At 38.6% G+C, this 24,294-nt stretch overlaps 2 protein-coding genes across 2 annotated transcripts in view; one reads left to right on the top strand and one right to left on the bottom strand.

Annotated features, from left to right (window-relative positions):
* LOC116721371 (tumor necrosis factor receptor superfamily member 14-like) overlaps positions 1-24,294 on the bottom strand; it is a 1,133,408-nt gene that overhangs the window by 979,763 nt on the left and 129,351 nt on the right. The gene's annotated exons all lie outside the window — the stretch shown is intronic.
* Positions 2,232-24,080, top strand: rtel1 (regulator of telomere elongation helicase 1). Its single transcript, XM_032564507.1, has 33 exons — positions 2,232-2,491; positions 2,959-3,157; positions 3,965-4,058; positions 5,065-5,146; positions 5,852-5,912; positions 6,596-6,671; positions 6,751-6,835; positions 7,143-7,208; positions 7,501-7,657; positions 7,858-7,896; positions 7,982-8,057; positions 9,932-10,029; positions 10,185-10,240; positions 10,887-10,958; positions 11,313-11,394; positions 12,052-12,184; positions 12,501-12,614; positions 14,659-14,699; positions 15,088-15,173; positions 15,778-15,855; positions 16,189-16,266; positions 16,945-17,091; positions 17,172-17,287; positions 18,196-18,319; positions 18,501-18,660; positions 19,237-19,391; positions 19,474-19,569; positions 19,861-20,071; positions 20,147-20,281; positions 21,575-21,691; positions 22,671-22,859; positions 22,947-23,060; positions 23,232-24,080. Exons 1-33 carry the CDS (start codon positions 2,390-2,392, stop codon positions 23,288-23,290), a joined length of 3,498 nt encoding a protein of 1,165 aa, XP_032420398.1. The 5' UTR covers positions 2,232-2,389; the 3' UTR covers positions 23,291-24,080.

Raw genomic sequence — 24,294 nt, 5'->3', positions numbered from 1 at the left:
ACTGACATAATAAAAAATAAAAGCATTAATATATATTTTGTTTTTTTGTGGTCCTCCATACATGAAAACATTCGGGACAAATTCAAGTAAACTCCAATGAGGGTGTTTACCCTGATGAAGGTTTTCTAATGATTTTAATGAATTTAGGTTTGTTAAAGCTTCATTATGTGACCTTTTTTTTTTTTTAAACTGCCTCTATGTCATGACAGTATAATATGAGATGGGTAATCAGTGCTCCAAGTGCTAGCTAGAAACAGGAGATTCAGAGCGAGGGTGAGGGTATTAGCGCTGTCAATCATACTTATGCTCCTATCTGTGCGGTGTTGCTCATTGCTGTGCAGAGCCTGTTGTGAATGGTCAGGCAAGTTAACATGGATAAACAGTTTTCCTGAAAGGGTAAGTTGTTTCTACTCCACTCCACTTTGAGCAGCACATACGCATGATTGACAGCGCTAAGATCCTCCTCTGGACTCTGATTGGTTATTTTTGACCAGGAGAGGTTAATTTCTTCAGACAGTAGTAGTAGCTCTATTTGTATCCTATGACACTATGATGACATGGTGACAGTTTTCACTACTATGTTAAAAAATACTTTTTTAAAATTAAAGTCACAGGTTCAGTTTTAAGACTTGCATTAAATTGTATTCTGGCATGTTGTAAAAAAGAGTAAACTGACTCTGGTTTTCTGTTTATTCTTCTTGCATGTTCTACTAATTTTCCCATTTATTTAAACTAAAATAATGTTTTTTTTTTACAAGGAAAAGAGTTGATGAGAAAAATTAAGCTAAAATTAAATGGCCAGGAATTGGAAAGAGCTATACAATTTAAATTTCTTGGATTATGGTTTGATGGAAGAATGACATGGAGTGTACACATTAACAAAATAATGGAGAAGTGTAGGACGGTATTAAATATAATGAGGTGTTTAGTTGGAGCAGAATGGAGCTGATAGAAATTCATTAAAAGCAATTTATACTGGGTTAATTAGGTCAGTCTTGGATTATGGATCCATAGTTTATAACTCAGCTGCAGATACAAACCTCCGTAAGTTAAATAATGTCCAACATCAGGCTTTCGGAATATGTACTGGTGCTTGTGAAACATCTTCAACAGCAGCAATGGGAAAAATACCTCTTAAAGTTAGAAGGGATCAATTATCTTTAAACTACTGGGTCAAATCGATTTGACCCAGTAAATCTACAGGGACAAAGAAATGATCGTCCAACAATAGAGGTGCTTAAACCTTTAAGCACCTGCACGGGTATTAAATTCTAAAGTTAATAAAATCCATTTAGAACAACTAGATATATGTCAGACAGTTTCATTACCCACAATACCACCTTGGATACTTCCTGATACTGAAGTTGATTTTTCATTATTAGAAAAGATGAACAAAGATAATTAAGGTAGGGGAAAGGATTAGTGTTGGAGTCTCAGTGTATACAGGAGAAATGCTTGCTTTATTTTTAGCAGTTCAATGGGTGAAGGAGGTAAGACCATTAAAATCAATAATTTGCTTGGATTCTAGTTCTTCTTTAGCCAGTTTACAACATGGTCAGTCAGACAGTAGACCAGATATATTAATTGAAATGCAACAAACACTTTATACAATCAATATGATGGGGCTAACAGTAAATTTCATATGGGTTTCAGCACATCACAGGATTAAGGGGATGGCTAAGGAGAGTACCAATTGATATTAATGTTAGTATTAGTATGACAGAAATAAATTGTATAATGAAACAAAAAATGAAAGAGAAGTGGCAAAAGTTATGGGTAGAAGAAAGGAAAGGACGGTGGTTTTATAAAATCCAAAAGAGAATTGGACAAATGAGAAGAACAGAAAGAAACAGGAGAGAAGAGATCATTATTTCACGACTTACACAGGATTGTATAGCTCATTATTTTTGATAGGGAAATGTGACAGGGAAAATGTGATTGTGGGGAACATACAATAGAACAGGTTATTTTGGTGTGAATTATCAGATTCAGAGAAACAAGTTAATTAGGAATCTTAGCAATATGAAAATGAAATTTAACATTGTTGATTTATTGCAAAAGGATTCAGGAAGCAGAGGATATCAGGCAATATTTGATTTTTTTTTGAAACAGTGTAAGTTGATATAGTCGTTTTTTATGTCATGTGATTCACACTCCTTACCTGTTGGTGGCGGTAATGCTCACCTAAAAAACCTGGCCGTTTAATGCCAACCGCAAGTAAATTTCAAGAAGAAGAAATAAAGAAGAAGAAGAAGAAGAAGCTGGCGCGAAGCTAATGAATTTTTCATCAGTGACAACAAAGTTTCCCTGTAATGTGTTTCTTTGTGTTGAACATAGCAGGCGTTTACAGGCCGTCTGAACTGTAGTTAGTCCGGCTGGGGAGACAGAGATGCCTTCACTGAATCTGAGAGGAGTGACAGTAAATTTCCCCTTCACTCCGTACGAGTGTCAGAAAGACTACATGAGCAAAGTGTTGCAATGTTTGCAGGAGGTAAGTTCCCATGGAAACACGAGAGCTTTCTAGAAACGTCCGCACCTGTTACATCTGCTGTGTAGCAAGCAATAAGTGCTTTGTATACTTTGAGGAGGAATGAATGGGGAACTTTTGGTTAAAACATGTTTATTTTTCCTTCAGAGGGTAGAGAATCCAAAAATATTACTCAAGTAACAGTGATACTTCATAATAAAATGACTCAAGTAAAAGTACAAAGTAGAGCATAGTATACATACTCCTAAAAGTAAATGTTTTCTTGTCATTTTGACACTGAATCCGTGGTAGAAATTGTGTCACCTGCCACAAAAGTCAGAAGCTGATGCTACTAAGCTGTGGCAGCTGACAGTATAGCTGACACTGCCACGATTCGAGCTCGTCCCTACTGTCCTTGGTCTATTAGGAGTTGATGTACAATAAAGAAAATAAATTCTGTAAAAGGTGTGTGCCTGGTTTCTTGTTTCCAGAAAGTTAATGGGGTTCTGGAGAGTCCTACAGGAACTGGCAAAACTCTGTGTCTGCTGTGTGCCACTCTTGCATGGAGGGAGCACTTCAGGGACTCCATCTCTGCTCGCAGGCTGGCAGACAAGCTGAAAGGCCAGGAGTTGTTCCCAAACACACCTCTGGCTTCCTGGGGGACAGCTGCTACTGACGGGGACAAGCCAAGTATGTCACTTTGTTTTCTCTGTGTCTTCATCACAGAAGACGTCCCTGCATGTTTGAACCATAGTTGGTATTTTCTACAGACAGGTACTGACCAGCAGGGGGTTCTTACAGGATGATCATCTTGAGCAAAAACTATCCAAGATTTCATGTTAAGACAGTCGTCCTGTCATAACATCAGCTACAGCATTTGTTTATGATACAGATAGATATCTTTGGATGCCAGAGTTATTCTAATTCCATGTTATTTCATGCTATGTTTTTATTATCTCTTGTTTTATACTTTCTGTTGTACCTCATGTATACTATTGTTGTTCACTGTGATTCCATATATTGAGTTGTCCTCTATAACTTGGTAGTGGTAAACAGCCTGCATATATATTTTCTCAAATACCATCAAGAATAATGATCAAATATTGGAATAAAAACTAGAATTAATTAATGTTCCAGTTATTATTAGTCAGAGACAGTTATAAACTGGTGATGTTTCAGCCTCCTCAGCCTGGGTTTAAAGAAACTCTTAAGTACAAGCAGCTTTGCAATTTTCTGGAAGGTTTTTCCAGATTAGAGGAGCATTAAAAACTGGTCCAGAGGAAAACCCAGGATATGCTGGAGGTTCAATGTTGGCGCTGTGGCCCCAGTGGCTGGAGAGAGGGAAGTCTGGACTTCCACAACCTGACCCCGGGTTAAGATGAAGATAATGGATTGATGGAGTTGATCATCCTGTTAGAAACTTCAGAGAGAAGCAATAACTAAGTTGATGCAACTTCATCACTTGACTGTGGTTCTTCTGATCTTTCTATCCTTCAGCCTACTACACTGATATTCCCAAGATCATCTACGCTTCCAGGACTCATTCACAGCTTGCACAGGTTATCAATGAGTTAAAGAATACGTCATACAGGTAAATGATCTTATTGATCATCTTTATACAGTGTCATTGGGTTTGCATAACGGAAATTATCGTATGTAGCGAGAATTGAAAATATTTTTTAAAGATTTTACAGATATGAGACAGGTAAGCATTTGCTGTATTAACTTGTACAAAATACAAGTTGGTAGTTTTTATTCAGTCAGTTGTTTAAGTCATTGTTGCTGATTGATATACATTTACACTTGCTGAGAAATTGTGTTTATGTAAGAATACATTCTCATCATTACACTGTTGTAAATATTACATGGGCCAGATTATCTGAGATGGGCCGCCACCCATGACATTTTGAAACTAGTAGAAGATCATTTATATTTACTCTCTGAAGACATGATTGATACGTTGTTCTGTCTCCTTCTTTTTCCATTCATGTTCTACTTTACTCTCTTCCTATTCTAAACGATAACAGTTTCTATATGTTATTCTTTCTTTAGAAAACTAAGATAAGACAAAAGATCTTAATCAATTTGATGAAGGCATCTCAAGTTTTACTAACATTTTCACATGTATCCTTTTAATTGGCTTAATTGAGGCTCTTTTGGCTTTCCATTCCTTACCCTGTTTGTTATTTATACTACTTCTTACCGTATATTATGTGTTTAAATTTGAGCTGACTGCATAGCACAGCAATGATAACCCCACAAACACAAAAGGTGCTTTTGAAAAACACACCCATGTGTAATGCGCTTCTTTAGGAAACCAGTCAAATAAAGAATAAATAAATAAATATAATTTATTGGAATTTATTGTGGCAACAATAAATCAAGTTTATCAGGATAAATGATACAATAAATGCCCACCTCTAATTGCAGGCATCTATGCAGCCATGAATTCATTTGTATACCAAAGTACTCTGGAGTCAAACGGGGAGCCTGTCTGCGTTAAAGTTGGAACTGTTGAGCTGAATTTAGTATTTAAGGTTAAAATTGGTGAACGCCAGCATCATAATTTGGATTTCTCTGTATGTCTGTTGAATTAGGCCAAAGGTGTGTGTGCTGGGGTCAAGAGAGCAGCTGTGTATCAACCAGGAAGTAATGCGTCAGGAGAGCAACCACATCAAGGTAACCTCCACTTTTGTGTTACAGTAAACACTACTAGACACAGTGACAGTAGTGTTACACAACACTACTGTTGTCTCAAGTAGACTGAATAATTCTGCTACCAATCCAACTAACCATCAGCTAATAAATTGGGCCATATTTGCAGTCTAGTTGGAGGCTTAAAATGGGGATGAACTGATTGAAGTTTTCTGGCTGCTGAGTTCGATTTTTGACCCATACAGATTACTTTTGTTTGAAAAGTTGCTAAATATAACGGCAAAGATTCAAAGTTGGCAACAACGGGGGGACTGCTGATAACCACCCACACGTGCAGACATGCACGTGTGGGTGGTCTGTCAGTCAGCTCTCTCTCTTAAAACCAGAAGGTCGACTGATTTTCAGAAGGATCTAAGATTGGTGTCACAAAAATTTCCTGATCATACAAAAATTGGGGAATCGGAGCTGATTAATTGGTGCACACAAAGTCTAAAACTCCTTCAAGCCATACATGAGCCAAAACGTCTTGTTCTGCCTTCGAGTCTCTTGAGATGAATTGGAAGGCCATTGCCTTTTGCTGCTTGCTCCAAGCAGTGTAACATTATGCCATTTCATGTGATATGGCCTAAAATGAATGAGCACATTCATTTTTGTGCTCAAAATGAATCCTTGTACTAAGCTAGTTTGTACATATCTGGAGATAATCATTTTAAATCTTCTGTTATCCAGGTTCATATGTGCAGAGGAAAGGTGTCCACCAGGTCATGTCAGTACTACAACAATGTTGACGGTAATGATCAGTTTTTACCAGGGAAGTGACCTTAACTGAGCAAAAACAAGAGGAATGCTTTTATGCTACTAGGAGTCTAGTGTTGGTTATGAATATGTGAAATAATTCCTTTGGGCAATTATTACTGAAGCTAGTAATTCAGATCAAAATTAAATCTGAATTTAAGAAAATAGTCAAATATTTCAGTCTCAGTTATTATTTATGCATACCTGCCTGATAGGGTTTAGGTTTTAAACTAATAGATGAAGGCATAAGTCGCAGCACTGGCCAATTAGCTCTGAATTAATTAACATTAGTTTAGAGTTATCAACAGATTTGGCACATATTACAAGTACACACGAAATAAAATACAGAATTTTATTATCAGAAAGTTGTGCTTTATTAATTTTGACTGAAGTAGAAATCAATAATGTTTTTTGGAGTGTTGATTCTTAATCTATCAATTACTGTAGCTATCAAGAATTTAATAATTAGGAATTCCACAAAGGCTTCTTAAATGAACTCAAAGAATCCTATATTTTGGTGTTTAAACAATCTCTTTTAAGTCTCTTTTAAGTTAACATTAATTATTTACAAGCATTAGAGGTTCATTAATTAGATATTCCAAGATATGCAGTGTATCTTTACAATAAGATTAGCAGTTGTCTAAATTATGATTCTTCCTTTTAATTGTCTTCCTTTAGAGAAGAGCACAGACAGAGACTTGGTTAACTCTATCCTTGATGTGGAGGACTTGGTCAAATTTGGCAACAAACAAAGGTAACCCTACTACCTCTCTGTCTGTTTATTTACTTGAACAATGGCTAAAGATCACATGTGATCTGCTGTATCTCTCCAGGGTCTGTCCATACTACCTCAGTCGCTCTCTTAAGCAGCAAGCTGATGTCATTTTCATGCCATACAACTATCTGCTGGATCCAAAAGTGAGCTAAGTCATGGATGGATGGCTTTGTCTTCGTCTGTGTTGATTTTCATTTCTCTTTATATAATCAAACACTTGAAATTAAGAAACGGAGTCATGATTGCAAAAGAAATAAGTCATATCTTCCTAACGCGGTTGTTCTGACTGATAAAGCTCCTTGTTTTGGCATAAAAGGGTCTTTGTTCCTTTGGTCAGGTGTCTGCGCTCCTGAAGAACCCGTTATGTTCTGATGATTCATAGGTCACAGGTGTGTCTTAAGAAAACCAATTTTCTCTGAAGAAGTTGTAATGTTGTCCTTTTCTCCACAGAGCCGCAGGGCTCACAATATTGAGCTGAATGGAGCCGTGGTGATTTTTGACGAAGCTCACAATGTGGTAAGAGCTATTCCCTGTACTCTTAAAAATATTGATTGTCTAAATCGGCGGCATGCCTGCATGTCGCTTATTGTGTGACCAAACAAAGAATTTGGCATCAGCTTCAAACACTCACTGTCCAGACAGTAGAAAGAAAATTATACATGATCCAAAACATGTTTTACAAATAAAAAACTGAAAAGTGCAGTGTGCAAAAGTATTAATCACCCCTGAGTCAATACTTTGTGGAGCCACCTTGTTTTGACGATTTTATATGCACATACATCAGATGATGCCTTTCTGTTCTCTGCAGGAGAAGACGTGTGAAGAATCAACGTCCTTTGACCTGACTCCATACGATATCGCTTCTGCCATCACTGCTGTGGACCGGCTGCTGGTGGAGCAGGCTAGAGAAGTCAGCCAAGGAGGCTCTGTTACAGAAGACCACAATGTAGAGTCCCTCAGCTCAGGTCAAGTTTCTTGAATAACTAATTCAAGAATAATTGACTCCTAGAAAGCAAGTGAATTAACCCTTTTCTTTGTAATGCAATGCTATCAAAGTCTTGAAGTCATAAATTGGAGTCATTTGGGTTGAGAATTTATGAAAACATAAGCTGCAGATTTGTACCAGGAAAACAAGTAACTTTGTTTCATCTCTGTATTTTTTCAGGTTCAAAAATAGATATAAATACAATTGCTAAAATCAAAAGTAAGTATAATTTATGAGCAACATTTTCCTAGCGGTATCTCTGGTTGTATTTGAAGTTCATGACATGTTCTGTCTTCTTTGACAGAAATACTGCTGGATTTGGAAGCTGCCATTGATTCGTATGAAGTTCCAAGTGACAAAGGCATCACAAAACCAGGAATGTGGGTGATTTTAACAGTTTGTGAAATTATCTTTTACAAATACAAATCTTTTGTACATACAGACATTTTTATTTTTTGATGCACAAAAATAACATTTTCAACCCTTTGTTTTGCAAGTTTACAAAACTCAAGTCGCAGCTGAGTTTATAAATACAAAATATATATGACTGAAATTTGTGCCCACAGTGCTGCAGCATACAGTCAGAGCAGAGAAGAAACTTATTTCACTCTGTGTCCACTTCACTTATAAAGCATACATTTGCCAAGCTTTCTAGCACAATTGATCAGTGGTTTGCACAGCCACGCTCACTATTCCAAGTCCACACTCGCTACTAGACTGTGTGTCAGAGTGAGATGGTTTTAGACCTGAATGTGGGGCTGTGATGTAGTTGTACCGAGCTGTGCCACTGCAACCAATGGGAAAATTCAACTACTTAGGCAACGTTTGACTGAAAGCAGGCAATGAGACGGTTTAAGGCAAAAGAATGCAGAACTAGACAAATTTATATTAGAATGTCAACAATTGCACAGAAACATAAAGATATTACTACCCTAAATAATAACCAGATAGTTTATCAGCAAAAAAATTGAGTTGGGTGTTAATTAAATGTCCCTTAAATGTTCATTATTATGCTTCCTTGAACAAGCTAGGATAGGTCTGTCGGCTATGCAAAACATGTTAAGTACATTTAATACTCAAAATCATTCTTAGATATCGAGATTTCACCCAATCAGTTCTGCCTATTTTGAGCTCATTGAGGAATGTGTTGTTGTAGCGTTAACTCAGTGTTTACATTAGCACCTCAGACATGTGAAAATGGCTACCAGCAGACACACAGTGGTACAACCCGTTCATCTTTGACCCGGAGCAGAAGTGCAGCCTCCTGAACAACCTTCAAACCACAACCACTGAAGGATTAAACACTGCGGCTCTGAAACACATTTATATTGTTATTAATTCAAACTCAAGATTCTGCTTTGCTTCAGGCCAGTGTGCCATGATGTAAAGTAGAGCAGCTGACATCAGCACCATAATTCAGCAGAAAGACCCTTCTTTGCTTTGTTTGCTTTTTTAATGTGAAAACATGGCAGACACTAGAACATTACCAAATTCTAAATGTAAACTTTCAGTCCCGACAGTAAATGATGCCTTACCCACAATATATCTTTCCTCATTAAAAGTTTGCATCTTTGTCTGTTTGTGCAGCCAACCGTGCAGCATCCTATGATCATTTTTAACGTGAAATCAACAAAATAAAAGTCACATTAGGCCACCAGTTGTCTGTTTTCTGACAGGCTACACATGAGCTCATAGGTTGTTTTGATGTCCGTCATGGTGGAGGGGTACAATTCTGAACAGCATGCCTTCATGTGCAAAAGGTCAATTACCAAAAAATGGCTGGGATTTTTTTTTATGTTTTTTGCTCTTACACTGTTTTTAGAAGCAGAGACACCATAAAGGAAGGACAGAAACAAAGTAAAGTAGTGGCCCTTTAAAAAACTTTTATTAACATAATTTCGAATTTTGGCAGATACCAGTTTCTAATAATTTTTTGTCTGAAAAGTCCCTAAATATAGCAACAAAGTCACTAAGTATGAGACAGTGGGGTGACTATTATTAATCCCATAGGTGCAGACGTGACCTGGTGGGTGGGTCTGTCCGTCAGCCTTCTCTCACGGCAGAGCAGAGGGAGACAGTGGCGGATTTTCAGACCTCTGTGGAGGAAGATAAGATTGGTGTCACATGTTGGCATTGGCCGATTGCCAGTCTCCCAAAATTAAGGAAATATGGGATGATTTATTGTCCAGCCAATTTATCAGTGTGTTGGGCTGATCCTAGACAGACATGACATGTCCCCTTCTTTCTGTATCAGCTTCATCTATGAGCTGCTGGAGAGAGCCCATCTGACCTATAGGACCAAGACAGAGATCCATGACGCTTTGGAGCAGATCATTGGAAGCTTGGCTGGACGTCAGTATGACAGCTTCTCTTCATATTGCCGCTTTGTATATTATAAGTTTTCTACTCCTTTTCATAGGCTCTAATGTAATAATTGTGTTACAGTAATGTTATGCATGTGCAGATTTTTTTCTCTAACCAATCGTTTACATAATGTTTTTCACCAGTGCCAGGAATTTTCCTCAGTACAGCTGGACTGCAGAAGCTGGTTGATATGATACAGGTGAGCTACAGGATGAAGTTTGAGGAAACCTTCTGTAAATGTCCAGACAAATATGTGGGAATGTAGGAATTGACCTGATTTAGCTATTTTGACTTGGAGGATCCAATGTGTGTTAACAACTCAGAAAATATTGTGATTATATTTCCATCTTAGGATGTAGTTTGTGTTTCTACATTTCATCCAGTTACAGCAGTGGAATATAAAACCATTTGTAGGATGAAAACTAGTAGCTCTTTTAAGAGGATGTCAGGAAACTCTTTTTTTTTAAGCAGAGAAAAATCCTATAAAATCAGACTTTCTTTATATACCAGGAGGTTCACCCACTCAGTTCCACTGATAGAAAATCCTTGATTCTGTGTAGCATTTGATTGACATGCTGTTTTTAAAGGTCTGTGCTTCTTCCTTACCAGATTGGTGATATTTCTGAATTTCACTTATTAATAAAGGATGATCATTTTGAGTTTAAATCTTCTGTTATTTTACAGTAAAATCTTAAGATATCTGAGGTCACCTTTAGCCACATATGCTGGCAAAATTGGCTTTAGATGGCTAAAGCAAAATTAGCTTTAGCCATCTAAAGCTAATTTATTCTTCCGGAGTCTGTTGCGGTGGAACAGTAACTTTTTCTTGTGTTCTGGTCTGTTAGTTGGTGTTCTGTGGGGAAGCATCGGATAAGGACAAACAGAAGCAGATGGAGTTCAACACAGCCCATTTTAAGGTCTGTTCAGTTAATAATAATAATAATAATAGATTGTTTTTATAGTGCCCTTTATATCAAATTGAGATCTCAAAGAATACATTCACCCGCTGATGATGGGAAGCTACTGGATTGTAGCTACAGCTGCCCTGGGCAGTCTGGCAGAAGCGAAGCTGCCATTTTGCTCTATCAGCCCTTCTGACCAAGTTGTTTGTGGCAAGGATCGAACCAGCTACCCACCGATTGCAGGGAGAACTCCTACCGCTGTCTCCCCCTTTTTTGTTCCAGAAAAAAAAGCAATAATAACAATTTTACCTACTGCCTGCTGATCTTGCTTGCACGCTAACTTAAGGTGTGATGGTCTGCTTGGTTCAGGTTCACATCCATCTTGACAACAGCTACCAGAGAAAAAGACAGACCCCTGATTTGTGGTCTGCTCCTTCTTCAAAGAAACAAGGTATGGATCTCTGGTAACATGGTTATTTATTTAAAACAATTACCTTTAGCTCATGGTTTTTATTCTGTAACGTTACGTCCTTAGAAAAAAAAATGGGATGATGGAATATGCATTTTCCAAACTGTGGTAGGATCTTCAGCAGCTGGTTTCTGTATTTGTTTTATTATTAGTTATTATTAGTTAGAAAATGGTTTTGAGTGCAGAAGCTCTTTGTAAAATTATCAGTACAATAAACAAATGGAGAACAAATGAAACACACAAATAGGATGTGACCTATTTTTCAGGTGCATAAATATAAACTGATTACTAGATTTTCATCTAACGTAATGATTAGTGTTTCTCTATAAGTTCAGCTCATCTTATAGATGGCTGTTAATTTCCTATGCAAATGAGACGACATAAGACTGGAAATGAACAAGGAAGCTACCAAAGAACAACCTGAGAACCACTGATCAAGATCACTTTAAAGGATTACAAAAAACATGTGTTGTCACTGAAGACTAAGTTTCTTCAGATTTCTATTATTCTGATCTGTGAGTAAATTGATCAGTCTACTCTCTCTCAAGGCAGAGAGAGGGGCTTGCTCATCCAACAGTGAACTCATCCAACAGTTGGATGAGTAAAAATGTGTGATCTGCTTCTGTGTGTGTGTTGTAGGCAACGTCCTGAGTTACTGGTGCTTCTCCCCTGGCTTCAGCATGCAGGACCTGGTGAATCAAGACATTCGCTGTGTTATTCTGACCAGTGGCACCCTCTCTCCCCTGACCTCTTTCACCTCTGAGATGAGGATGTAAGACTCCTCTAGACAATTTATAATAAGAAACGATGAGAATAAAACAAAGATTGTTGTAGGCCTGGTTGATATTTGGCCCATGCCTGGACAAATTAACTAAATCATTCACTTTTTGTTTTCTTAGCTGATTATAGAACTGATGGTTTTTATTTGTTTGTTTTTTTTAATTGTTCAATAATTAAGTTCATAAAAACAGCCTTTATTCTATGTTTTCTTATTCTAACCTTCTGTATTTGAACAGCTTGTGATGGGTTGTGTTGTCAGTATTTCGAACCCGTGTTTTGCTATGATTCGATTCTTTTATTTGTTCCAGAAAATTTCCGGTGCTTCTCGAAAATGGCCATGTGATCGATCGAGACCAGATCTTTGTGAGCGTTATTGATCGAGGTCCAGATGGAGTTCACCTGAGTTCAGCATTCGATCGAAGGTAAATGTTCTCCTCAGCATGAGGAGAACTTATTGGATTCGTGGTGTCGGTCTTTCTCAATTTTTCCCACAGATGTTAAATTGTTTTGGACAAAGCCTTCCAAACATCGGCTAAATGAAGGACTTCATCTAATCTAGATTCATTAAAAATAGAAATGCTCCAATCAGAAGCTGTGGTTAGAACGTAGACATTAGATTGTCACTGTGTGAGTGACTGTCTCTCTCTCTCCTGCTCTGTTACTTATTTTTTTTATTTTTTGTTTTGTCAGCTTTGATCAATAATGGGATGTGAGTCACCTTTTCTTTGAAAATAACTGCTCTGTCTTGTCAAGTAAATAAACTTGGGCCAAAGTCAAGATTTTTATTTTTTATTTTTTGGTTGGTTGGTCGGTTTTTAGTCACTGGAGTTTACGATCCTACTTTCCATAAAGTTAAAATGAAAGACAATACAATGCTAGTAATAGAAAAATTTTATGTTGTATTCAACTTTTCCCATTTTGCCAATCTGCATCAGCTGCTTGTGCTTCATGTTGAACACACACAGGGACAAAAAAACCTAAAATACAAAAACTAGAGAATTATCCAGACGATCTCTATTTAAGTTGGTACACTATATGAATTCACAAAAATACAGATACAAAGTTCTACATCCAAATATGTGTATTCATTTATATGTAAATAGGCCTGTCACGATAGCAAATTTTGCTGAGCGATTAATTGTCTCAAAAATTATTGCGATAAACGATAATATTGTTTGAAGACCTTTTTACACTGATTTAATGGAAATGATGTAATAATGCATGCGATTTCTTGACAAAGATAGATACACTTTATTTTCAAAAGAACACTAAACACTGGAACTGATAAATAAAATAAACAAAACAACCAAAAACGAAAATAAAATGGTCTCCATTAACAAAAAACGCACTTGAAAACAAAAACTAAACAACATAAAGTAAAAGTGGAAATAAATACTGCATTCAACCAAAAGAGTGCAGATTATGAAGTCTGTATATTATGTTGCCCTTCAGTAATCATTAGATTTAAATAGAGAAAATGGGCACATCGACTACCTGATGCAATAATTCACACTACATGATTTTTTGCTCCTATTTTTCCCCATACAACAATCTTAGACCTTTGGTCTTTCTAAGATTGTGTGGTGTGTTACGGTAGATCGTCGTTGCCGCTCCTATCCAAATCAGGGTTTTCCCCACTGGGATCTTAATGCAGCCTGTTGAAAGTGACAAGCAGCCAATCAGAAAGCGCGGATTCTCCTCCGCACTTTCTGAGGGGAAATTACGTCGGGGAATCCCAAACAGCTGACACGGCGCAACCCGAAGTCCAGCGGACATTGGAGATGATACGTGGAAACAACATTAATGTTTATTCAACATGCAAAGAATATAGAAATGACAAGAGAAGGAGTTGGAGCGAAATTGCTACCGCAGTTGATAAACCCGGTAACTTTTCAGCTGTTCTTCGTTAACGTGACATAAATAGGTTATAATGATTTTCATTCGGTCAGGACTTTACGCTGACACTAGCCACATGCATTGCAGGTAGATTGTAGTAAAGCATTGATTAATGCCTGGTTTTAAAATTAGTTAACTGAACTTGTAGCCATTATTTTGTGCCCATTGTTGGACACCACATGGCAGGAACGAACCTGATCGAACCGTTATACCTAGGATTTCTGTCGGCTAATGTGTGGTCCGTCAGGTTTTGAAAATGGGCCGACAATCGGCTGACAGATCTAAGATCGTGTCGTGTGCGCTGGGCTTTACACTAAGGAAATGAGGAAGGGAGGAGTCAGTGGAGAGCACCGGAGTTGAGCCTTTTTTTCATTCAGTGTCATTAACAGAAAGAGAAAAAGGCCGGAAGAGACGATAATGCCGATAATTAAAATGACGTCGATAGTTTTAATTTATCGTACGATTAATCGATTTATCGTTTATCGCGACAGGCCTATATGTAAATATATTGTTTGATAGCTGTGATGGCACCTGTGCAGCAGCTGTGTTGATGTGTTTTTTCTTTGCTAGGTTTAATCCTGATAACATGACTTCTTTAGGAAACACTGTAGGTAAGATCCAGCTTCTTTATTTTTTCTGGTTTTTGTTTGTTTTTTTGTTTTTTTTACTTTCTTTTTCATTCTTTTCCATATTGCTGAAAATAAAGACACAGTGAACACTCTTTAGCCACAATACAATCAGCCATAGATCAATGTGTAACAGGAAATTCTCAGAGCAAACAAAAAAATTAACAAATCTTTTACAATGTCTCCAGTTGTAGTTGTTTGCTAACTGCAGCTATTGGTAGATGAATACTCAATTGAATTTAAATCAGTTGTGATAGTTGATATTATCCAATCACAAGCTGTCAGGTTTTGGAAATAATGAACATTTTCTGTTCCCATATTGTTTCATTTTGAAGCTCCTTCTGGTTTCTTGATGTTTGTGTTTTCTCCTCAGCCAACCTTAGCCGGGTGGTTCCTCATGGCCTCTTGGTGTTTTTTCCTTCCTTCCCTTTGATGGAGAAAACTCTGGAGTTTTGGAGGGTGAGTCCAAAGTCTCCATGATACCTTTGTGGAAAACATCTATGCAGTTCAAGGAACCCCCCCCCCCCCCCCCCCTCCCTCTTGTTTTCTTGTCTTATTTTCTATGAATTAAAAGTTTTGATTTGCTGGACAGAATTTTTACATTTCTGAAAGTAAAGAGCAACACACACTGGGCACATCAGACATGTGTCAGCATATGTTGCGACTGTTTTCTATCAACCAACCACACCAGGATCATCTGATCAGCTGTCAGTGCTGTAAGGACCCGGTGTTCCTTTTCAAATTGGTTCCAGTCAGAAACAGTAGCTCTGCTTCTGACTGGAAAACTTGCTAACACCAACAATAAAGACTTAAAAACTGCAAACATTTTAAATATACTTAAGTAAACAAGCAATGCTAAGCCTGGTGGGGGCACAAGTGAGGCCTGGTGGCCCACCAGGCTTGTAAAACACTGGGGGAAGCCCTGAACCCCCTTCGCTGATGTTCAGCGTGATGCATCCTGTGTGTGTAAAGGTGCCATGCTAGCTGGTGAGGCACCATGTTGCTGCTCGCCTTAAAGCTACGTGTCAAAGCATTTTGCTCTGAGTTTGGTTTTTCTCTCCAGGCCAACGGACACACGGATCGCATCGAGAACATGAAGCCCATGTTTGTTGAACCCAAAGGGAAGGGAACCTTTAACGAGGTGAGCTAGTTTTTCATTAAATGGAACAACTGGAAAGACACACAGAGGAATGAAGAGCAAAAGGGGAAAAAATCAGGAATTATTTCTTCTTACAGAGTAAATAGCCTTTTTAAATAACAATATTAAATATATATTTAACACATTATTTTGATTGTTGTTTGTTGCCAAATCAAATTTTTGTCAAAGTGCATCCATCTTCTTTGCATATTTTTTTTGTGGATTTCTTGCTCTTCAATAATTAATGTTAAGAACCTGCATAGTCAGGGTCTCGGGGATCGTAGTAGTTGGATTGGATTTCTTTGCTGACCTGAGCCTGTTTGTGTGTGTTTAAAGGTTATTGATGGGTATTACAACAAAGTGAATGATCCAGTGTCTAAAGGAGGAAGCTTCTTTGCCGTCTGCCGTGGGAAGGTAAGCTCGTAACGACACAATAGCAGCACATCGTCTTCATCATGGTTTTCCTCCAACGCTTCATGGATGATAGAAGAAATATGCAGCTGACTGTTGACTCGGTACACCAGACCCTGATGGTGTGCTGAGAATAATCTTAATGATGAGAATGATTCTTACAGCTTTCTGTGTTTTGATGATGCATCAAGGTTTCTGTTAAATGTTTTAGTTTTAAGAGTTCTGAACTTTTCTGAAGCGAAACAAGTGAATGGAAGAAGCTGAAAGTATCACTTCTCTACATGTTACGCTTGTAGATGTGTGATTCAGTTGAAATCAGAACTTCTAAAGTTATGTTCACAAAATGTTTAATCTTTGCCATCGTAGTTGTGGGAAGTACTCCTGAGAAATCCATGCTGGAGGTTTTATTGGCCAGAAGCAGCTGATGGTTACTGGGAGCCTGAGCGGCATGCGGCTCGCGTGGTTTCTGAAGCAAACACCCACGTGTGAGAGGGCCATGGAGAAATGGAACTAGGCAGAAATATTCCTGACTTCTGCAGGGATTTTACTGCTCCTCAACCAACCTTTCAGCAAAAAACCCTTTAACAAACTCCCCAAATTTAACCCGCAGTAAATGGGATCATCACTGTGTGAATGACAGACTGTCTCACAGCAGCTCCGTTCCTGTTGTTCTTACCCTAGGCTAGTGAAGGTTTGGATTTTGCAGACACCTTTGGCCGGGGCGTCATCATCACCGGCCTGCCGTTTCCTCCTAAGTTTGACCCACGAGTCATCCTGAAGATGCAGTTTTTGGACGAAATGAGCAGAAAAAAATCTCCAGGAATGAGGGTAAGGTTAAACTGGCAGCTGAGGCCCAGGAAGGCCAGTTTGATGATGTTCAGTGTTGACATGAAGCCTCTTCCTGTCAGTACCTGTCAGGTCAGGAGTGGTACAAACAGCAGGCCTTCAGAGCAGTGAACCAGGCCATCGGGAGAGTTATCCGCCACAAGGAGGACTACGGAGCCATCTTTCTCTGTGATCAAAGGTATATATCCTTGTTTTTATCCTGGTGATATGAAAAGGGCTTTATAAATTAAATGTATTACTATTAGTAGTAGTAGTAGCATTATTTTTGGTTCCAAGTTTGTTCATTGTAGTTTTAAGTACCTGGGGTATAATTAGGCAACTGGTGATTAGAACAGAGTCTAAGTGACAGTTTAATGATGCATTCAGCTGGTGGGCAGAAAGTGGTTCTACTGTTATTAATCCATAATCAGCTGTCATAATTTAGTTCTTTTTTTATTTATCATGATGACTCACTGAGCAGTTTTCTTGCACTGTTCTTCAAGCCTCTGTTAAGTTTTTTTTATTATTATTCTAAATACTTTGGAATTACATTGGAAATTAATTTACATTCAAACATACACAGTTATTGTTTTAAGATTTATTCAGTATTGGTTCATCCAGGGATTTTTGGGCCAAAAATGTTCAGTATTTGACTTTGTGAAGTAACAAGACCGGGTCACTAAGAGAGTTGCAGACTTTTGTTCATGTTTCTTTCCGATTCAGCTGTTGCTTTTAAGAACAATTATTTCTCAGGTTCTGGATGCTGAGCAGCTGAAAGGATTTTTGCTCTTGCGCTTAAAAATTTTGAACAGTTGTTTACGATGTGATGGAGGTTCTTTACAATTAGGAGCAGCTGATTATTTAGCATCTCAAAAGCTCAATAATAATACATGAACCCTAGATATTACACTCCAAAATCACTCCTTGGTGATATGAGTCACGATGATTTCGTTTTGTGATGAATTACAATTTATTGAACTGAATTGAAAGTTTGTTGATTTTTACATTTAATCCACTCCCACAATAACTTTAACCACAACTCCTAACACTGGATATCTCTGTTTCTCTGGGGAAAATGGGAACTTACATTGTTTTTTTCTCCTCTAGGTTTAAAAGCTCTGATGCCAGAGCTCAGCTTCCATCCTGGGTCAAGCCGTACGTTCGCCTCTACGACAGATTTGGGAACATTGTCCGTGATGTGTCTCAGTTCTTTCGGGTTGCACAGAAAATAGTACGTTTCTATTACTTTGAAGGATTTTATCAATTAAAACCGTTTTCCTGTTTATGAATTTGACCATTTTGACCTGCAAAGTCCTGATAAAATATTTCTAAGTGAGTTCAGATATGCTATGCTGTACTGCGGGTGTTTGTTGTGACTACAGCTTCAGTGTGGTTGTGTTTGAATGTTCCAGAGGCCTGTTGTGGTGAAGATGCCTGCACTAGAAAACCTTCCAACCGAATGCTCATCAAACACTCCCAGTTTTTCCTCCGGCTCTGGCTCTGAAAGTTACCACACCCAGAAAGCAAAGGCCCTGGATGCACACCTTCCCAGCCTCAAGAGAAGAAAACTGGGTCAGTATTGTATTTTAAAAATGCTTTGCCATCAATCTGTCAGCTTTCTGTTCATTATTCTATTCATCTGTCAGCCCACCCTTCAATACTTTCTATAAAGGCTGAGTTCATAGTGGAAATTTTAAACCTACAGAACTCAAGAAATATCACATCTTAAAGGAAAGGTATTCTGTGTTATTCACTGTTTTGAGCCTGGCATTATGTCCTAATCTTATTCTCTCATCATAAGCATTCATGGAATGTTTTGTGCATGTTTGAGAAATCAAAAATCAATTTTCTTTTAAGTTATGTTTGATATATACTTTTATATACTGAAGGTGACATAGTTACTTCATTATGCTACGTTCCCTGAAATAAAGCTTATGAAAACACTAACTTCTAAGGTCCAGTACCTATTTTCACCTGATCTGACCAAATCATCCTCTTCCTCTGTTTTTTTTTTGTGTCTTTTAGCAAACAGGATAGTTTTCTTCTTATCCTTTCATGTGTGACATCATTAACTTAATAGGAACTGCAGACAAAGAACAAAACCTGACATATTTTATGTTAAAATATGTGTTTCGTGTTTGTGATCAGATGAGCAGAGCAGAGCTAACGGAGTGGCTAAGCTCTGCATCGCCTATGAGAGTGAGGTGCAGGAAAATCAGAGGAAACCAACCAACCTGCTGGACGCTTTGGAGAGAGGTGACCGGTGCTGGGAGGACGACAAGAACAATGTCGGAGAGGAGAAGGTCAGTTGCTGGTTACTTCATGATCAACATGGAGTCACAATGCTGTCATTTCAAATGATTTGTGGACTTTTTGCTTCTGAAGGCCGGCCGCTTCTCCACCTTGTCCCTCCAATACGACAAGAAGATGGAGGACGAGTTGCGGGGAGGGAAGCGGAAAATCAAGCTGATTCAGGAACAGGTACACGTTACACTGATGATTAAATCCTGCTTTTTCTGACCTGAAGTGTTGAACCCAGGGTTTTCCCCAGAAAACGTGCTAAGCCCGGTGGTCGGGGCACCAAGTCTCAAAAACAAAAAAAAAACTCAATTAGAATAAAATTTGCACTTCTGTTAAATTCTAAGTAATCAAGCAGTGGATCAACCAAGGTCCAAACGAACTCAGCAGCTGCTTGTTTTATTGCTACTCTCCTAACTTAAACATGTTTGTATCAGGATCTGATCCTCTAATTTTTATACCTGGTCCCTAAAGAAAGCTAGTGTCTCTGAGGATGGGCCAGAGAAGAGTAAGGCCAGCAGGGCCAAACAGTTCCTGGCCGACATGAAGAAGTCTCTGAGCAAGGTGAGCTTCGACCACATCGTCCAGGCTCTGCAGAGCTACAAGAAGACAGACGACCTGAGCGTCCTGCTGACAGAGACGGCTGTTTTGGTTGAAGACCCCAACACTCACAGCCTGTTCCGAGGTGCGTTGTTCTGCCTCAGACTCTGAAGTCTGTAAAAGCGTGTCTGCTCTAACCACGACTGCTTCCCTGCCGTAGGGTTCTACCAGTTTGTTCGTCCACATCACAAAAAGACGTTTGATGAGAAATGCCAGGAGCTGGTGGGTCAGGGCTGTGGGTTCAAACCGGAGCACTCGCTGTCTAAGGAGAAGAAAGCTGAGATTCTGCAGACTGGTAGGAAACTGAGCCACTTCTCTTTGTGTTACTGATGGAGGCTCTAAAAAAAAGCCTGGACGTAAAAATAATATCATCCCTTACTGCCAAAGCAGCCTGACTCTGCATACCATGTATCAGGAAACATGACAGCGATAAGAACAGGATAAAAAAAAAATCTATTTTTGCTGTTGTTAAAACTGAACATCAGGAGTATTTTCTCCAACATGTGGATGATTTATCTCCACATTTTATTGTGGTGTTGTTACAACTATCCTGTCAGTTCTGCTTTTTGTTCTGTTTCACTTTATGGAAAATGATGCTTCTGCATTCTGGGACTGTCCAGCCACAGCAGGAACTTTGGTGGGATTGCTTTGAGTTAAATGCTAACTGCCAACAAGTTCGATCCTTCAGTGTGTTTGTGTGACAAGCTCCGTGTGTGTGGTGTTCAGGTGGGCATATCAATCAAAATCAAATTTTATTTGTATAGCACATTTCAGCATATTGATTTAGATGAAGAGCTCTTACTTTGTAGAACAGAAAATGAGATTGCTACCTTTGTAATGCTTTGTATGCAGCTTGTTTCAGCAGTTCACTGAAATCATTCTCGTGTGGTTTATCTGGAAAATATATTTTAAAAATGACTCATCTTCACAATTAAGTTTTTCCTTAATGATGATGTTTCCGTTTATGCGGCCCTTTCTGACAAAGGATGTATAACTTGAACTAAATTACACGCATCAATCTTGCAGAAAAAAAACTAAAGATTTTCTAGTTGAGGTGGTTCAGTAACTGGAATTACCACAAAAATGAGAAAACGATCAACTACCAGCATTTAAACTGGATATTGCAAAACACTGAATTAGACAGACTTAAGCCCGCTTAAGTGCTCACAATGAGATGGCTGCAGTTAAAACACAACTAGGAAGAAAACGATTTTAATTAACAAAAATTGGCGACATAAAACATAATTGTTGATTAATTGTGGTGCAATGCAGTAAGCTAACGCTTCACAACAGCAAGAAAATATTACATTTTCAACTTCCCAGAGAAACACTTCTGACCCACCAAGAACAAATTACGCTCACACACTGTTGCAACTTGGGAACTGTTTGTAACGTGACTTCCATTCGTTCTGTGGAAGTCTAGGGGAATGTCTGAAACTCTCCTTATACGGCAGTGATACAGACTAGTGCGGTGATCTCGATGGAAGGGGGAAAAAAAGAAATGATCATTAAAAAGTACAAATTTACACTTATTTCCTAGAAACAACAAGTTTGTGAAAACTTTGATGTGTTTGTCTTCCGGCTGTAGATCACCCAGCGGTGGGAGCTGTGAGCTCCAGGTCCACATGCAGTCAGCTCGACACTCAGCAGCTCAACAGAGGAGGACCCTACCTGAGCCAGCAGGGATTAAGAGCAGCTCCATCTGGTAGGAGATCTTAAGCCAGGGCGGCAACTGGTGTGTTTGACCATTTTGCCTGTCCGACAGAGTCGTTGTAGCTCTGAAAAGCCAGTTTCTTAGCTTTCATTGTTAACGCGTTAACACATGCAATTAATCAGAAAATTTTAATGTGTTAATATTACATGATGCAGATGAATCAAACTACCTACTTTGACCTGAAAGCCTCTCTCCCGCCGAGCGTTATGTAGTTCACAGCAGAACATTATGGACCTTACAGACAAGGAGCAAAGAACAACAGCGGAAGGTTAATTTTTTTACACAACAGCAGACGGGAACAAAAATGTACATTTTTCAACTTGTTGCGTCGCTAGCCTGCATGTGCACATTTACATATATGAGCTCGAAATTTTACACGCACAGATTACGGTGATAATTTTGCTGGAGGAGGACAAGGACAAGTGCCTCATCGCACAAGTTTCGTAGGAAATGAACGGAGTGGGATATTTCTAAATGATTGCTTAAAACAAAATGACTTCCTTTAAGTCTTCCTGAATATAAAAACCTGGAAAACTGAGACTCTTCAGACATGTTTGGTTTGAAACAATAAAACATTTTTGAAGGCATGCATATAGTGATGTTTTTTGATATGAGCTATATTATATGGGCAGTTGTTCAGGGCAGCATGAGAAAGGGGCGGGGCACCCAAAAACTGTAAAATAAAATAAAATATGTCTCATCTGTCTGCTTCCCCCTGAACAAGTTTGCTACTATTTGATTGCATGTATAGTGAAGTAAGTTTTTCTAATTTCTGTTGAGTACTGGGAGATTACATTACCTGCTTTCTGCTACAAAATAAACAAGAAACTCATGATTAAACACAGAGCTAGTGTGATTAATCTGATTAAACCATCTAATTGACTAATTGCAGCAGTTTTTATTGACTAGTTCAGTTGGAAAATTAGCTGCAGGGTGGATGAATAAGCTCACTGAGCGTTCTTCTGGCCAGGTTCTGACCATAAGAACGAGATCCACGCTGCCTTCCTGGCCGACGTGAAGCAAGCCCTGGGACCTGAAAGGTCCGCCCAGCTCTTCCAGGCCATCCACGGCTACAAGAAGACGGACGACTACGACAGCCTGGTGGCCACCGTGGTGAGCTTATTCACAGAGAGGGATGAGAACTTCCACCTCCTCATCAGTAGGTTCTGCCTGAGTCCTCCACAGATCTCCTGGCTTCTGCATGCTGGAGATTTGACTAAGGATGTGTGTGTTGTGTGTTTTCAAGGGTTCGGTGTGTTTGTTCGCCCTCACCATAAGAAGCAATACAAAGAGATGCTGGATGCTCTGATTGGTCAGCCCGTGCCGTGTCCTGCTGTGAGTGAGGAGCAGCCCTCTGCAGGTCAGGATCCATCAGTGAAGTTACACGTTTCTCTGATCAATCTGTCTGACTTTATGTCTGGTTTTCAGTTTGTTGCAGTTCCATGTCATCACAGCTCCATACTGGAGATGACGTTTCTGTCTAATTGATGAAAGTTTTTCACCGTGCTTAGGATTCTGCTTTGTTTTTCAGCTCCTCTCTCACCACCTCTGAAGACTCAAAGCAAGATTTCCAGTTTTTTCTCCAAGTGAAAGAAAGTCTGATCCTTGAAACTGGACTTTTGTTTCAGATCAGCCTGAATAATTGTGTTGTACAGCAGCCTGGACCTGTTTTCCTCTGTGAGGAAAGCCAATGAAAGTTCAAGTTTTCCATGTTTTCTGCTTGATTAAAATGAGGAGACCATCTGTGAACTTCAGTGGACAATGCTGAAACCTGGAGTTCTTTCGGCAAATGTTTCCCAAATTGGGATCCGCATAATTCTGGAAGTTTACATGTTGACCACATCGATGTATTTTTCTTCCCTTCAGGTTGTGTTTGGTTTTCACTAATTGTGTGTGTGCGTGTCTGTGTGTGTGTAGTGGACAGAACTTTGTGTCAGATCAAATCAGGTTACTCCGCCTATCGGCCAACACTTTGGTTATTTCTGGGTTTTTGACTCGCGGAGTTCTACAGAAATGTTACACAACAGCAGCTCAGATCCAGTAGATTTTTTTCTTTCTAAGCTTGTCTGCTTTGAAAACATCAAGTAATTTTAAAATTATGTTTTTAATTAGTGAATTTATAACAAATCAAAGCACCTGTTTTTACAGATTATGTGGAATTACAAAGTAACCTGATGAGAGTCAGAGAGAGGTTTCAGCTCTGAAGCCCAGGCTTCAGGAATTGCCTTTTTAATATAAATTTATATTTTTTCTGATTTGTATCAGTCATGAAAAGTTCAAATGATTTTTTTTTTTTATGGAATAAAAATAAATGGATTTTTCTGATCATGTTTCTATTATGTTTACAACAGTTTCAATAAATTAAAAATGGGATTTTTCAGCGTGATTATGTCATTTCAATGGAACATGAGTGTCACACTCATACACAGTGGGCTGAAAATAGAAACATGAAAAAAGTCTCAGGCCAGCCTTCATGTATTGAAAAATGTCTAACTGGGGAAGCTTAGAAGATGAATTTATTTTATCCCCAGCGGTGTCAACAAATTCAATTTGTACTTTACGTTTTCTTTATATTTTAACTGAAGCTCTTTTAG

This window comes from Xiphophorus hellerii, chromosome 1, assembly GCF_003331165.1.
Source record: "Xiphophorus hellerii strain 12219 chromosome 1, Xiphophorus_hellerii-4.1, whole genome shotgun sequence".
Taxonomy (NCBI): domain Eukaryota; kingdom Metazoa; phylum Chordata; class Actinopteri; order Cyprinodontiformes; family Poeciliidae; genus Xiphophorus; species Xiphophorus hellerii.
Note: the sequence above shows the minus strand (reverse complement) of the source record. Positions and strands in the feature narration are given on the sequence as shown.